The sequence below is a fragment of the Mustelus asterias genome, unplaced genomic scaffold, assembly GCF_964213995.1.
Source record: "Mustelus asterias unplaced genomic scaffold, sMusAst1.hap1.1 HAP1_SCAFFOLD_116, whole genome shotgun sequence".
Lineage (NCBI taxonomy): Eukaryota > Metazoa > Chordata > Chondrichthyes > Carcharhiniformes > Triakidae > Mustelus > Mustelus asterias.
In genome coordinates, this window is record NW_027590156.1 from 260,068 (window position 1) to 277,099 (window position 17,032).

The window sequence follows — 17,032 nt, forward strand, 5'->3', positions numbered from 1 at the left end:
TCTGTATCCCATTTATCAGAGCCGGTGCATAGTGTCTATATGATTAGACCGTGCTGTTGGTTTAGACAGTTTATAGAAAATTAATGCGTTTCACAATGTACCGATTACACTCTTTAGTTAAATCAATGTTTATTTTCCTTTCGATTGAATGTTTTCTGACAGAATTGGCAGCCCAGTGTTTTGAGCTTAAAATAACCAGGCTTTAACCATAAGACCAAATGACAAAGGCCAGGGTTAGGCCTCTCGACCTCTCGAGCCTGCCCTGTCATTCAATGGAATCATGGCTGTTCCAACATTCCTCACGTACACTTTACTGCCCTTTCCCCGTAACCTTCGATTCGCTTACTGATCAAAAATCTATCGAAATCTGTCTTACATATACACAATGACTCTACCCGCGCAGCTCGCTGTAGAAGTGAGTTCCAAACACTCACAACTCTCTGAAAAAAGATATTGCTCCTCTTCTCAGTTTTCAATTAGCGCTCGCTTACTCTGAGACGATGTCCCCTGTTCCCAGACGCTTCCACGAGGGGAAACATCCTCTCAGCATTTTGTAAATTGAGTTTGTGTCTTTATATGCCCTGTTTGTGAACACAACACCCACTCACCTGATGAAGGGGCAGTGCTCCGAAAGCTTGTGGCTTGTGCTACCAAATAAATATGTTGGACTTTAACCTGGTGTTGTGAGGCGTCTTACGTCGATTGATAAAGACCTTATGCCTTTTTCATCATCCTACTAACATGCCCTTCCGATTTCAGAGATCTGTGGCCAAAGCCGCCAAGGTTCCTTTGTTCCACAGAACACAAACTTCCAAACTTTATGGTCACGTTCTTACCGTGGTCGAACATGTTGATTATCAGCCTGTAAATCCTTTCAGTATTGCTGAAGACTGGTGATAGGGGCGGAGCAGATTCCTGGTCAACAAAACTGCAGAGGTCAATGGCAAACCGCTGGAGTACTTTGAAATGAACAATCACAGAATGATCTAATGGACGTCCATGTTCACCAATTCCCTCTTAGGGCATGGTAACTGGAAGAGGAGGAGGTGGATGTCACAAGAGGCTTAGAAAGTGGACACTAAAAATTGGCAAATCATGCTGCAGCTTTATATAAGCTTAGTTAGGCCGCACTTGGAATATAGTGTTCAATTCTGGTCGCCACACTACCAGAAGGACGTGGAGGCTTTGGAGAGGTTACAGAAAAGATTTACCAGGATGTTGCCTGGTATGGAGGGCATTAGCTATGAGGAGAGGTTGGAGAAACTTGGTTTATTCTCACTGGAGCGACGGACGTTGAGGAGGACCTGATAGAAGTCTACAAGATTATGAGAGGCATGGACAGAGTGGATAGTCAGAAGCTTTTTCCCAGGGTGGAACAGTCAATTACTCGGAGGCATAGGTTTATGGTGTGAGGGGCAAGGTTTTAAAGAGATGTACGAGGCAGAATTTTTACACAGAGAGTGGTGGGTGCCTGGAGCTCGTTGCCGCGGGAGGTAGTGGAAGCGGATACGATAGTGACTTTTAAGGGCGTCTTGACAAGTACATGAATGAGATGGGCATAGAGGGATATGGTCTCCAGAAGGGTAGGGGATTTTAGTTAAGTCGGGCAGCATGGTCGGTGCAGGCTTGGAGGGCGAAGGGCCTGTTCCTGTGCTGTAAGTTTCTTTGTTCATTGTTCTAGTGTATTCCGATGTGACTGGGCAGTCTGGATAACAATGGTTGCATAACGTTTTTCATCAATAAAAAAATCTGATTAAAAATAATGGCAGCCACAATTCCTTATTTGTTAACCAACAAAACAACAATCTTCCATCAGAATTTAATGTATGCACTTGAAACTGAATATATTAATCCGTCAAGCCTGTTTCGACAGCACCTTGCGAACCCGGAATCTCTTCCATCGAGAAGGATAAGAGGAACAGCTGCATGAGAACACCATATTTTGCGGGCACCCCTTCAAACCGCACACCATCCTCATTTTGAACCATATCGCCGCTCCCTTGCGTCAAAATTCTGGAATTCATTTTCTGTTTATGAGTACGGGCAGAGGACAACAAATTTAAAAAAGTATGGAAGGAGAATTGAAAGAAAGTGAGACATTACGAGTGCGAAATACACAACCAAATGATGCGAGAAGGACAGAAAGGAAGAGATTCAGAAACGACCCAGAATGCATTGTTCTTTCAAATTACTCATATTTCCCTAGCGTCTATTTATGTAGTTGAATTATTTGAAAACACGTCTCTCAATAAAAGACCGCCAGCGACGGTCCATCGACAACCTTGCACTTGCGGACAGTGTCACGTACCCTGAGTCACCATCAGAGGGCGTTGTCGTCACGTGTTTCTCCCAACTTTAAATGATGGCGACAAAACCTATAGTACCATTCGCATACCGTTGCTGTTGGCAGTAACATCCGCAGTCCCATTTTTCTGCTCCCTCTCTCTCTGGTCCACCTCACGTGCCCCCCATTACGAAATGGCCGGCACGCTGGCACAGTGGTTAACAGTCCTGCCTCATTGCAAAGGGGGCCCAGTTTCAATTCCGGCCTTGGGCAACTGTGTGAAGTTTTGACGTTCTTCCCGTGTCTGCGTGCGTTTCCTCCCACAGTCCAAAAATGTGCAAGTTAGGTGGATTAGTCATGCTAAATTAGGGGGAATAAGGTGAGTAAATACGTGGGCTTACGGGGATAGGGTCTTGGTGTGACTGTTGTCGGTGCAAGCTTAATGGGCCGAATGGCCTCCGTCGGCACTGTAGTGATTCTATGAAGAGACTTCTGTCGAATTACTTGTTTGGCACTGGTTGTATCAGAAATGCGGGCGGAGCTATGGGCGTTGTGCGGGCGTGAGTCTGCAGTTCCACTCCAGGAGAATATTTCCTGAACTGCAGCGTTACTGATTCGGGAGAAGGAAGCAGAAGGACAGCAGTCAATATTTTTCACTTTTTCAATTAGCGTTTCCTTCCCAATTAAAAGTAAAGAACATGCTGTTATCGTGACTGTTGTAATTTAGGTATTGCTATTCGTCAAATGATGACTACTCTTCTTTTAAAAATTATTAATTGGGCGTCAGTCACAAGACCAAGACTTTGTCGATCACTAATTGTCCTCGAAACGGCCTGGGCAATTTGAGAGTTAGTCATATGGTTGTTGATCTGCAGTTACACACAGACAAGGCCAGGCTAGGAAGGCAGATTTCCTTCCACAAAGTGCATTAGTGAACCAAGCGGATTTGCAGTGACAGCGTTCGCAACCATCAATGCGAGTAGCTTTCAATATCAATTAATCACATTTACATTGAACCAGCTGCTGGGGTAGAATTTTGACTGCTTTTATCCAAAATCGAAGTTAAATGTAACCAGTTGATATGATGGGATTGAACTACTTTTCCCAAAGCATAATTCTGGGTCCCTGAACTACTTGTCCGTGACCCCATGTTGATAATGATTAAGAAGAAAAAGCGGAAGTTCTTGAAGTTGACTCGTCCCAGTATATTATATGAGAATGGGGCCACAACTACAAAGTGCATCTTGTCGTCCCTGAGTGGACCTTTGAAAAGGAAGTGTCATAATTAGCTGCACCATGACAATTTGCTATCCTAACCCTACTGATTTCAGGCATGGTCAGGTTTCAGTACAGCATCCACAGTACGCGTTTTACATTATCTCAGGAACAATAAACAGGCAACTAGAGCTCACTGATCGATTTCCCTGTTCCTTTAGTAAAACAAGGACGATTACAAAGCCCATCCACCGATATCTGAACATTGGAACATAAAACTTAGGCTGCCTGCGAATCCGCTCGACCCTTCAGTCAGATTACAGTTCATCTGATCTTCCTTTTAAATCCACTTTACTGCATTGATCCTCATGAACCGTGACATAAATTTTAGTTAAAATGTTGGTTTCACTCAGCTTTAAACTTATTCTGTGACCCAAAGCCTCCACCGTTCTCTGGACTCTCACTGGAGTCACAGGCACGAATGCTCGGATGCTAAAGCTAAGAGAATGTGCACAGAACACTGATTGGAAATCCACCAAATCCATCAACACTCCTTGCCCTTCCGTTCCAATAACAAAATGAAGGTCTTTTTCTTGATATCCCGTTTCCAAAGCGGAACAAATCGCCCAACAGGGACACCGCATAGATTACAAGTTGGAGAGCTTCCATTCACTGACAGTCCTCTTATCAACTACCAATCTCACGGTGGCACTGGTGAGACACGGAATTGACGCATGAGCATTCTGAGACACGTCATCAGATTATAAAGGGTGGGGATTAGAATGGGTTTCTTCAAATATCGGATTCCCCCTTTACAGAGCGGACAGAGACAATGCGGGTACTCGGCATCTGGATTGTGTGGGGGGCATTTCTAACAGGTATTTCTGTACATCACGTATGTTTTCTCATTTCCAAAATTTGGGTTGAATCTTACTGTTGAGTCACGTCACTCTATTCTTTATCTATTTGAACATATTTTCCAGATCTGACCCATGGAGATTCTGTCACTCAGTCGCTGTCCTCAGATGTTAAGACAGAAGGAGACGCGGTGACATTAAACTGCAACTATGATACTGCAGAAACCTACTATTATTTATACTGGTATCGACAGCATCCAGACTCCCAGCCCGAGTACATTCTGAGGAAATATTCGGAGGGTAATGAATATAAAGCAGATTTTGCTAAAATCCGTTTCTCGACTGATCTCCAGACCTCGAAGAAATCCATCAGTTTGACTATCTCGGATCTGCAGTTGTCTGACGCGGCCGTGTATTACTGCGCTTTCAGACTCACAGTGATGGAAAGCAGCCTGACTCCTGTACAAAAACTGTCTCAGCAAGATAAGTTAGAGCTCCTCGCTGCTGTATAGAACTTCTGGCAGATGCAGCCACAATGAGCAGCGGCGCTGTCAGCCGCTCAAACATGCGCTGACAGGAAACCACATTCACCTCGGATCAACTGTCACCCAACTGGTTCCAGGAGAGGCTGAGAAAACAAACTGCAGAATCAATTAGGGCGACAGGTCCATCACATAGTCAATGCATCAATTAAATCGTCCCTTCTGCTACTAATCAGTTCTGTATTCCTCTATAATCAAATCTGGATTTTAAAATCAAGCCGAGAAATAGATTGCTAACACCAAATATCCGTCAAACCTCGCCGTGAAGCGTCACACAGACAGCAGGCGTACAGCTTACCATGTTTGTGGCTCGTTGGTCTGGGGTATGATTCTCGCTTGGGACAATTGCATTTAGATGCGATAGAACTTGGGTTCGTATCCTGGCCGAGCCTAAAACACTTTTTTATGAATAGGATGGGAATCCCGGAAGGGTCGGGGGTTTAAGTTCAGTCGGGCAGCATGGTCGGTGCACGTTTGGAGGGCCAAAGGGCCTGTTCCTGTGCTGTAATTTTCTTTGTTCTTTGTTCCTCTGATTCCGAAGTCCCTATTAAATAGAAACATTCACAGTTTACAAATAAACAGAACAGAAACCTCCCTCGAAACACATCATGATATTCTCATTTTACAGGATATTGAAAGAGGAATTACAGGCTGAAATCTCAAATGTCACGTCTAGATCTGGCAGTCATATTCCTTGGGAGTGAAATATCATCGGCCTTTGAATCTTGAAGGGGAAATGTTTGTCCAGTCTGTCGATTTGAAAAAAAATTCAAACATCAGTGTGACTGGAACAGCACCAACACACTGCCACACTCGAGTGAGAGTGTTCCAATGCACTGACTGAAGAGCTTTAACCAGTTACACAGCCTGAATAAATATCACACCATTCACAGTGAGGAGAGACCGTACTGGTGTTGTGCCTGGACGAGGTTTCAACTGATTGTCCACCCAAGAGAGCGGCAAGGACACCTGCACCATGGAGAAACCATGGAAATGTGCGGACTGTGGGAAGAGATACAGAGCCCCATCTCAGCTGGAAGCTCATCGGCGCAGTCACACTGGGGAGAGGCCATTCATCTGCTCTCAGTGTGGGGAGGGATTCGCTCTGTTATCCACGTTGCAGAAACACCAGCGAGTTCACACTGGAGAGAGACCGTTCACCTGCTCTCAGTGGTAACAAGTTCACTCGGTTATCCAATCTGCAGACACACCAGCGAGTTCACACTGGGGAGAGGCCATTCACCTGCTCTCAGTGTGGGAAGGGATTCAGTCAGTTTTCCAGCCTGCGGACACACCAGCGAGTTCACACCGGGGAGAGACCATTCACCTGCTCTCAGTGTGGGGAAGGATTCGCTCTGTTATCCACGTTGCAGAAACACCAGCGAGTTCACACTGGAGAAAGACCGTTCACCTGCTCTCAGTGTGGGAACAAGTTCACTCGGTTATCCAATCTGCAGTCACACCAGCGAGTTCACACTGGGGAGAGGCCATTTACCTGCTCTCAGTGTGGGAAGGGATTCAGTCAGTTTTCCAGCCTGCGGACACACCAGCGAGTTCACACCGGGGAGAGACCATTCACCTGCTGTCAGTGTGGGGAGGGATTCAGAGCTTCATCCAGCCTGCTGATACACCAGCGAGTTCACACTGGGGAGAGGCCCTTCACCTGCTCTCAGTGTGGGGAGGGATTCAGAGCTTCATCCAGCCTGCGGACACACCAGCAAGTTCACACTGGGGAGAGACCGTTCACCTGCTCTCAGTGTGGGAAGGGATTCACTCGGTCATCCAGCCTGCGGACACACCAGCGAATTCACACTGGGGAGAGGCCGTTCACCTGCTCTCAGTGTGGGAAGGAATTCATAACTTCATCCAACCTGCGGACACACCAACGAGTTCACACTGGGGAGAGGCCGTTCACCTGCTCTCAGTGTGGGAAGGAATTCATAACTTCATCCCACCTGTGGAGGCACCAGCGAGTTCACACTGGGGAGAGACCATTCACCTGCTCTGTGTGGGAAGCGGTTCAGTGATTCATCCAGCCAGCAGAAACACCAACAAGTTCACACTGGGGAGAAACCGTTCATCTGCTCTGTGTGTGGGAAGGGATTCTCTCGGTTATTCTGCCTGCAGACACACCAGGGAGTTCACACTGGGGAGAGACCGTTCAGCTGCTCTGTGTGTGAGAAGAGATTCAGTCTTTCATCTCAGCTGTTGGTACACCAGCGAGTTCACGAGTGGTTCCAGTGTTCGATTTTGCTGTTCTTGTTTCTGCTTTCAATTATATCGGTCAATGGGGAGAGTTGGAGGGTTTCTTTCTGCTGGACTGGCCGGTCTCACAACTTTGCCTCCATTGGGCTGATGCTCTTTGAGTTTTGTTGCTAATACCTGGTTTCAGATTTCACAAGGATCACAGAGTGACGGTGTTAGGAAGTTCAGAGATATTTAGTCAGCATTTCTGTTTGAAACCCCCCAAATGCCCATCCAATTTCCTTTGTAATTGTTTATTGTCTCCACTTCCTCCTCCCTCGTAGGCAGCGAGTTCCAGGTCATTACCATTCGCTGCATCAAAATATTCTTCCTCACATGGGCAGCACGGTAGCACAGTGGTTAGCACTGCTGCTTCACAGCTCCAGGGACCTGGGTTCGATTCCCGGCTTGGGTCACTGTCTGTGTGGAGTTTGCACATTCTCCTCGTGTCTGTGTGGGTTTCCTCCGGATGCTCTGGTTTCCTCCCACAGTCCAAAGATGTGTGGGTTAGGCTGATTGGGCATGCTAAAAATTGCCCCTTAGAGTCCTGAGATGCGGAGGTTAGAGGGATTAGCGGGTAAATGTGTAGGGATATGGGGGTAGGGCCTGGGTGGGATTGTGGTCGGTGCAGACTCGATGGGCCAAATGGCCTCTGATCCTATGATCCCACCCAAAACTTTAAATTTGCTTGTCATCCTTGTCCCATCAGCTAATAGGAACAGCTTTTCTTTGTCCACCTTATCTAAACCTGTCAGAATCTTGTCCACCTCTATCAAATCTCCCCTCAACCTCCTTTGCTCCAAGGGGAACAACCCCAGCCTGACATTGACAATAAAGATCAATCCAACAGAATATGTTACCTTCTGAAATCAAATGGAATGTTCAATTTCTGTTTTAAAGGTACTGTGAATATATTGTCCTGGATAATAACGGAATTGGAATAACTAACCTTGGGTGTGGTTGAATGGAATATATCAATCTGGAACCCACTTACAGACTAGTGAAAGTCTGGAATGTGTCGCTGGAAATCCCTCCGGAACAGCACTTTGGGTCACCTATACCTCAGGCATTGCAGTAGTTCAAGAAGGCAGTGTTGGGGTTGACATATTCTGTTATAATTGATGGACTGTAGTTTGAATGTGAGGCATTATAGGACTGGACTATGGAGTCATAGAGGTTTACAGCATGGAAATAGGCCCATCAGCCCAACTTGTCCATGCTGCCCTTTTTTTAAAACCCCTTAGCTAATCCCAATTGCCCGCATTTGGCCCATATCCCTCTATACCCATCTTATCCATGTAACTATCTAAAAGCTTTTTAAAAGACAAAATTGTACCCGCCTCTCCTACTACCTCTGGCACTTGGTCCAGACACTCACCACCCTCTGTGTGAAAAAATTGCCCCTTTCGACACTTTTGTATCTCTCCCCTCTCACCTTAAACCTATGCCTTCTAGTTTTAGACTCCCCTACTTTTGGGAAAAGATATTGACTATCTACCTGATCTATGCCCCTCATTATTTTATAGACCTCTATAAGGTCACCCCTCAGCCTCCTGCGCTCCAGAGAAAAAAGTCCCAGTCTATCCAGCCTCTCCTTATAACTCAAACCATCCAGTCCCAGTAGCATCCTAGTAAATCTTTTCTGCACTATTTCTAGTTTAATAATACCCTTTCTATAATAGGATGACCAGAACTGCACGCAGTATTCCACGTGTGGCCTTACCAATGTCTTGTACAACTTCAACAAGACATCCCAACTCCTGTATTCAATGTTCTGACCGATGAAACCAAGCATGCCGAATGCCTTCTTCACCATTCTGTCCACCTGTGACTCCACTTTCAAGGAGCTATGAACCTGTACCCCTAGATCTCTGTTCTGTAACTCTCCCCAACACCCTACCATTAACTGAGTAAGTCCTGCCCTGGTTCGATCGCCCAAAATGTATCACCTCGCATTTATCTGAATTAAACTCCATCTGCCATTCGTCAGCCCACTGGCCCAATTGATCAAGATCCCGTTGCAATCAGAGATAACTTTCTTCACTGTCCACTATGCCACCAATCTTGGTGTCATCTGCAAACTTACTAACCGTGCCTCCTATATTCTCATCCAAATCATTAATATAAATGACAAATAACAGTGGACCCAGCACTGATCCCTGAGGCACACTGCTGGTCACAGGCCTCCAGTTTGAAAAACAACCCTCTACAACCACCCTCTGGCTTCTGTCAAGAAGCCAATTTTGTATCCATTTAGATACCTCACCCTGGATCCCGTGAGATTTTAACCTTATGCAACAACCTACCATGCGGTACTTTGTCAGAGATCTTGCTAAAGTTCATGTTGACAACATCAACTGCACTGCCCTCATCTATCTTCTTAGTTACCCCTTCAAAAAACTCAATCAAATTTGACCACAGCTCAGTTTCTGCAATCATGGACCATTAAAGCTGCTTAGCAGTGCCCTGACAGAGGACCTGGTGAGAATATTTCCTCATTGAGTTAGAATTAAACTTATTCCAGGACTGGCTGGTGTTCAGTGGCTGAGATACCCAAATCTGTGAAAAGGGGGTCCGACCAATCAACAAACAGTGGTAGGTAGTTGATTAAGAAGTTAAGAAGCGTTCTCAGGCATTGTTTAAATTATTTTATCATAAATTTGTGATGAGAACTGTGAGGGGCTATGACCCAATAGTCACTGAAGTGACGGTATACTCCAAGTAGCACTGGACTGAAAAGCGAGAGTAGATTCTAATGAATGGTTATAATCCTACCCTAGCATGGCCAGTGAAAAATCAGAGCTTGAGTGATCAAGAATAATAATGTGATAAGGTGCGAAGGAATAAGATCTCACCGTGTAAAAATCAAGTTGGGATGACATTTGTATCACATAGGAGTCAATGAATGGAATACATTGGGTATTGCACATTCCCTAGCCTGGCCCGATTGAACACATGAATGGGCTATTGAAACAACAAATCAAGCTTGACCACACACTCAAAGAGTGGCAAAGGCCTTACATAATTTGAATAATAGGCCACAAAAAGGAGGGGTGGCACGGCAGCACAGTGGTTAGCACTGCAGCCTCACAGCACCAGGGACCTGGATTTGACTCCTGGCTTGTGTCACCGTCTGTGTGGAGTTTGCACATTCTCCCCGTGTCTGCGTGGGTTTCATCCAAGTGCACCGGTTTCCTTCCACACTCCAAAGATGTGGGTTAGGTTGATTGGCCATGATAAATTGCCCTTTAGTGTCAGGGTGTTATAGGGTAAATAAGTATGGTTATGGGGGTAGGGCCTGGGTGGGATTGTGGTCGGTGCAGATTGGATGGGCCGAATGGCCTCCTTCTGCACTGTAGGGATTCTATGAACCCTCTTGAGTAAGATGATAAAACAACCTGTCCCTTCAATTCTTCCTCCAGACAGGGAATATGACACACCTGTATGTAAGGGTGGCAAGGTGTGGGTACATATCTCAAACCAAACCCCACAGAAAAGGGGAAATAATTGCTGCTGGACATGCTTGGCTTGTATCTCCTAAACTGCGTTCACTCCCGATGCATGGGGGATGGAAGGCATCCAGTAAAATATGCACTCAAAACAAATGTACTTGTGCAGAAGGACAGAAATATTATTTGTATAACATCACTGTCCAGGCATCCGTGCTCAATGTGGCGGATTGTAGCCAATGGCCTTTTGTGGTGGTATGTCCTCTCCATAACTCCTCATACATGAAGCTTGTACCTTACAGCTGAGTCATGGCCAATGTCAATAGGAATTATCGCCAGTTAATGATACTATTATGCATGAATTTGGACAAGTTTGGTGGGGAGGCGATGGCCTCGTGATATTATCGCTAGATTACTAATTCAGAACTCAGCTAATGTTCTGGGGACCCAGGTTCAAATCCCACCACAGCAGATGGTGAAATTTAATGAAAAAGATCTGGAAATAAGAATCTACTGATGACCATGAAACCATGGTCGATTGTCAGAAAAAAACCCATCTGATTCACAATGTCCTTTCAGGAAGTAAATCTGCCATCCTTAACTGGTCTGGCCCACATGTGACTCCACGAATAATTTTTTAAAAACTATGTCTGCATTACCAGCACTCTCAATGTACATCTGAATGCCAGATAGCTTGAACCCCCTGTAAACCAATGTTGGAAAGATGCATGGGACATATTTGATGTACATACTAATAGAACATATTATTTGATATAGACACACCCACGGTATTGTGCATCTGCCTTCAATTGAACTTGATAAATTATGCAGGTTTATTGAACAAAATACTCAAGTTTCTGCACACCTAAGTCAAGACAGGCAACATCTTCTTAGGCAGAGTGTGGAAATGACCTGTGCTTAAGGCAAACTTCACCAAACATCGGATGAACTTAATTGCCTCAGTTTTCACCTTTGGTGGGGTGTTTTTAATGGATGGTCATCCAAAGCATCCGCTGTTTTTACTTTAATGTTACATCCTGTTGTCATACTGCGTCTTTGTACCCTTTTGTTCATTTTAATTGTCTTGTGGTGCAGAGTGCGTGCATTGTTCACACAGGTCATTGCTGTGAAGGAACTTATACAGGTACAGATGGGATTGCTGCGTTGACTGCTGAATCTCAGGATGTAATGTATAGAAAGTAAAGAGTTAAGATATTCACCAGTCAACTCAGCATTTATTCATGCTGTGAGAACCTAAAGAAGCAGCTGCGCTACAGTCACAAGCTGACCTTCCAGTGCTGTATTTGTATATTGTTTCCCAAGCCTGGGAATTGACCAAATCTCCTGTCAGGTTGTTTGTGCCACACTGTAAAACACGGGGGGCGGGGCTTCGACCCGGGTACGTTGGTAGTCACCTTGGACCGGGATCACGAATGTTGCCAGGACCTCTCGAGCTCCAGACCAGCTGTCGTCAGAAGGGTCCCTGACAGGCAGAAGGCAGTGAGACTCATTGTTTTAATTTCTCTCGTATTATTTACTCTTTTTTGAATAAACCATTATAATAGTTGAGAGATTATAATTCTGGTCTGTCTCTTATTTAACATTCACGTGGATCATTGGTGGCACGGTGGCACAGCAGTTAGCTGCCTCACAGCGCCAGGGACCTGAGTTTGATTCCCAGCTTGGGTCACTGTCTGTGTTCTCCCCGTGTCTGTGTGGGTTTCCTCCAGGTGCTCCAGTTACCTACCACAGTCTGAAAGACGTGCTGGTTCGGTGCATTGGCAATGCCAAATTCTCCCTCAGTGTCACCGAACAGGTGCAGGAGTGTGGCGACTAGGGGATTTTCACAGTGACTTCATTGCAGTGTTAATGTAAACCTACTTGTGACACTAACCGGAGGAAGCCCATGCAGACATGGGGAGAACATGCAAACTCCATCCAGACAATCACCCAAGGCTGGAATTGAACTCGGCTCCCTGGAGCTGTGAGACAGCAGTGCGAACCACCATGTCAGCCCATGTTTGCGACCAGGTGTCCCTGGAAAGGAAGCATGTGGTGACGACCAACACAAGGTCTTCAGTGGGCACTGTGGGGGCTGGAGAGCTTCATTCCTCCCCAGAACCACATCATAGTTTTACATTTGTAACTTTTCATTCAGGGTTTAGTTTGTGGCTGTCCCTTTAAAGGATTCTCCGCCCCCCCCCCCCCCCCCCCCCCGCCTTCCCATTCATTTAATTTGATAATTTGATCCAAATTTCGATGTTAAAGAGTACAGAAGGGGAATTCATTATTGACCCCAAATCACAGAGAATATGGAACTTGGTCCATGGTGAGTGGTTGAGGTGAACAGCATGAATACATTGAAATGAAAGTTAGATCCACACATGAGGGACACAGTAACAGAAGGATATGCTGATAGGGAGGAGATGCAGTGGGGTAGGTGGAGGCTGATGTGGAGCAAATTACTGACAGACCGATTGAGCCGGCTGGCCCGGCCCTGTGCTGGAGAGTCAATGGAACAGAGACTCATGTATTTATCTGAGATCTGACTGCAGGATCGATCAAACAAACTCAGACCAGTCTTAAGGATCATGGTGTTGTGATCTCAGTGAAAACAGTATGGAGCAGACACAACATCTCAGTTACAATGAATATTCACCTTCTGAAAGCCCTTGTGTGGCCGGTGACAATGTGTGTCCGTGAAAGCTGGACCATCAATAAGAGTGACGAGGCTCCAATAAAAGTGTTTGAAATGAAAGGACTCGGACGGATATTCTGTGTGTCACGGACGGCAAAGTGGATGAATGAGTGGGTGCTGGAGAAAGCTGGTGTTCACCGGAACCTGTCTGAGGCTCTGACATCCCGGAAGCTCACCTATTTTAGACGTGTTGTGAATAGAGAGGGAGTGTTTGGAAAAAGAGGTAATGTGAGACAGAACACCTGGAAAATGTGTGCAAGGAAGGCCCGAGATGGGTGGATAATATCAGAATGTGGACCGGCCTCTCGATGGGACAGGCAGTGAGAGCAGCTGAGAAATCAGGGGAGAAAGATTGTTCAGAGCGCGGCCAACCCTCAGAACGAGGACGGATAAACGACAAGATACCTGTAGTGGTAGGAAAAAGACTATTTATTATTCAGGATAAAATTAATGTACTATAAGAAATTAAGAGCAGGCCATTTGAGTCTGCTCCACCATTCAATATGATCATGGCTGATCCTCGATCTCAATGCCATATTCTCCCCACACCGCTTGAAGCCATTAAAATCTAAAACAAAACCTATCTCTTCCTTGAATATATTCAGTGACTTGGATTCCACAGCCTTCTGTGGTAGAGAATTCCACAAGTTCACTACCCTTTGAGTTAAGAATTTTTTTCCTCATCTCAGTCTCATCTGACACCTGCTTTTGTGGATCATTTCAGTGGAAATGTGCCCTCGCTCAAAGGGAATCAGCCACTGGAATGAAAATTGAGACCGGCCAGTCCAGCAGCAAGAAACCCTCCGACCCTCCCACTTCATCAACTGTCAGAATGAACATGGTTCAGTCCTGGATGTGATTAACAGCGGCAATAACAGCAGAATCCAATCCCAGTCATCACTTGTGAACTCGCTGGTGTCTCAGCAGGTGGGATGACTGAGTGAATCCCTTCCCACACACAGAGCAGGTAAATGGTCTCTCCCCAGTGTGAACTCGCTGGTGTGTGAGCAGGTTGGATGACCGATTGAATCCCTTCCCACACACAGAGCAGATAAATGGCTTCTCCCCAGTGTGAACCCGCTGGTGTGTCAGCAGGGTAGATAACTCATAGAATCCCATCTCACACTCCGAGCAGATGAAAGGCCTCTCCCTGTCCCTGCTGTGAATTTGCTGATGTCTCAGCAGGTTGGCTCACTGAGTGAATCCCTTCCCACAGTTGGAGCAGGTGAACGGCCTCTCCCCAGTGTGAACTCGCTGGTGTGTCAGCAGGGTGGAGGAATCTCCGAATCCTTTTCCACACACGGAGCAGATGAACGGCCTCTCTCCAGTGTGAACTCGCTGATGTGCCAGCAGGTCAGGTGAATCTCTGAATCCTATCCCACACTCTGAGCAGGTGAGTGGTCTCTCCCCAGTGTGAACTCGATGGTGCCTCTGCAGACTGGAGGACCGAGTGAATCTCTTCCCACAGTCAGAGCAGATGAATTGCCTCTCCTTGGTGTGAACCTGCTGGTGTGCCAGCAGGGTGGATGAATCTCTGCATCTTTTTCCACACACTGAGCAGCTGAATGGTCTCATCCCTGTGTGAACTCGATGATGTCTCACTAGGTTGGATGAAATGCTGAATTTCTTCCCACACACAGAGCAGGTGAATGGCCTCTCTCCGCTGTGAACTCGCTGGTGTGTAAGCAGGTCGGATGCATTAGTAAATCTCTTCCCACACTGAGAGCAGGTGAATGGTCTTTCCCCGGTGTGACTGCGTCGATGAATTTCCAACTCAGATGGGGACCTGAATCCCTTTCCACAATCCTTACATTTCCACGGTTTCCCCATGGTGTCGGTGTCTGTGTCTCGGTGCTTTTCCAGTCACAGGGATGGTAAAATGGGTGATGGTTTACCCCATCCTATAAAATTGAGTGACTCTGTCTGATCTTGGTGTGAAGTTTGGTTTGAGATTTCTTATGGCAAGTTTTTCCCTTTTAATATCCTGTAAAAGAAGTTTGCAAATGTCATCACTGTCAGTTCAGCTCAGAAATTCAGAATAGAGAACCAGTCACTGATGGGATACATTCTGCCACATGGATAATTATGGATTGTAACATTGTCATTAAAACATGTGATACCAAAGCCACAGCAATGTGGTTGAATCTTAAATGCCCACCAAGGGCAACTAGAGATGGGCAAGAAATGCTGGCAACCATGTCCCACAAATGAATACAAAAATGATTGAGTGTAAATAATTTACATTTAAAAATGTCTTCTGTCAACGGTGTAAATGCTCATTTATATATATCTATATAGATATATATATTTACATATTTATAAATGCTCATTTTATCATTGATTTCCTGAAGCTTCTGTTTTGAGTTTCAGACAGTTCTATGCCAAGTGTTTGAGGTGATTAAAAGTCTTTCATCTTACTCTTTGCATATCGATATTCACTAAAGCTGCACAGATTGATTTTCTTCTCATTATAAATATATTTTCAATACCTAAAAGGACAGTCTTTCAGCAATCCCCATTTTCCTTCTTTCTGGTTGATAATTAAGGGTCTGTACACTTGGTGTAATTTATGATTTTGTTCCTAATTTTATCGGTTTCCCCACCCGCCACAATCTCCACAACACAGCAAAAATAATCACTACTCACTCATTGGGATTGTCAATGGCGGGCTTTATACCCAGCATTCCCCGCGGTGCTGAAAGTCCCCTTTCGACACTGCAGGAGAGTAGTGCGCAGGCCCAATGCTCATCCAGTTGGAGCATGCGCAGTATGAGTGATGTCTCCTGAGACAAAGACGTTTCTTTGGTTAACAGGCAGTCGGTAAGGATGCGGAAACCTGGAGTGAGTAACGGAGGCGATTCTGGTTGGGAAGAGTTTGTAAACACCGGGTGAATGCTCTCACCCCCTAGACGAACCTGAAGGTGCCGCGTTTGCAGCTCCGGGTCTTTTTACCGAAACGAAGCCCCGGTTACTGGCCGCCATCTTGGTTCATAGCCGAGGAGTGCGCATGCCTCTTCGTTCAGGTGACGTAACAGAGTGGACGGGGCCTCAGGGTCTCTGTTCCCAACTGGGTCCAAGTGCCCGGTGATACATAGCTGAGTTAACAGATTTTATGATGTGGAGATGCCGGCGTTGGACTGGGGTAAACACAGTAAGAAGTTTAACAACACCAGGTTAAAGTCCAACAGGTTTATTTGGCAGCAAAAGCCACACAAGCTTTCGGAGCTCTGAAAGCTTGTGTGGCTTTTGCTACCAAATAAACCTGTTGGACTTTAACCTGGTGTTGTTAAACTTCTTACTGTGTTAACAGATTTTATGATGTGGAGATGCCGGCGTTGGACTGGGGTAAACACAGTAAGAAGTTTAACAACACCAGGTTAAAGTCCAACAGGTTTATTTGGTAGCAAAAGCCACACAAGCTTTCGAGGCTCTGAGCCCCTTCTTCAGGTGAGTGGGAATTCTGTTCACAAACAGAACTTATAAGACACAGACTCAATTTACATGAATAATGGTTGGAATGCGAATACTTACAACTAATCCAGTCTTTAAGAAACAAAACAATGGGAGTGGGGAGAGCATCAAGACAGGCTAAAAAGATGTGTATTGTCTCCAGACAAGACAGCCAGTGAAACTCTGCAGGGCCACGCAACTGTGGGAGTTACAAATAGTGTGACATAAATTCTGATTCTAGGATCGCATGATAAAGACTCAGGAGGAAAAAAGCAGAAATATTTATGTGAAAT

At 45.6% G+C, this 17,032-nt stretch overlaps 1 protein-coding gene, 1 pseudogene and 1 gene segment (V, D, J or C); 2 read left to right on the forward strand and 1 right to left on the reverse strand.

The window, feature by feature from the left end:
* Nucleotides 1–4,331: 4,331 nt before the first annotated feature.
* LOC144484574 (T cell receptor alpha variable 38-2/delta variable 8-like) lies at nt 4,332–4,868 on the forward strand. The segment is given in 2 exon segments: nt 4,332–4,377; nt 4,483–4,868. Coding segments are annotated over 2 exon segments (432 nt in total).
* Nucleotides 4,869–5,197: 329 nt separating this feature from the next.
* Nucleotides 5,198–14,063, forward strand: LOC144484576 (uncharacterized; annotated as a pseudogene).
* On the reverse strand, nt 13,702–16,294 carry LOC144484597 (uncharacterized). Its single transcript, XM_078203081.1, has 3 exons — nt 15,936–16,294; nt 14,367–15,273; nt 13,702–14,285 (listed from the first exon to the last, which is right to left on the reverse strand). Exon 2 carries the CDS (start codon nt 15,117–15,119, stop codon nt 14,481–14,483), a length of 639 nt encoding a protein of 212 aa, XP_078059207.1. The 5' UTR covers nt 15,120–15,273; nt 15,936–16,294; the 3' UTR covers nt 13,702–14,285; nt 14,367–14,480.
* Nucleotides 16,295–17,032: the final 738 nt, after the last annotated feature.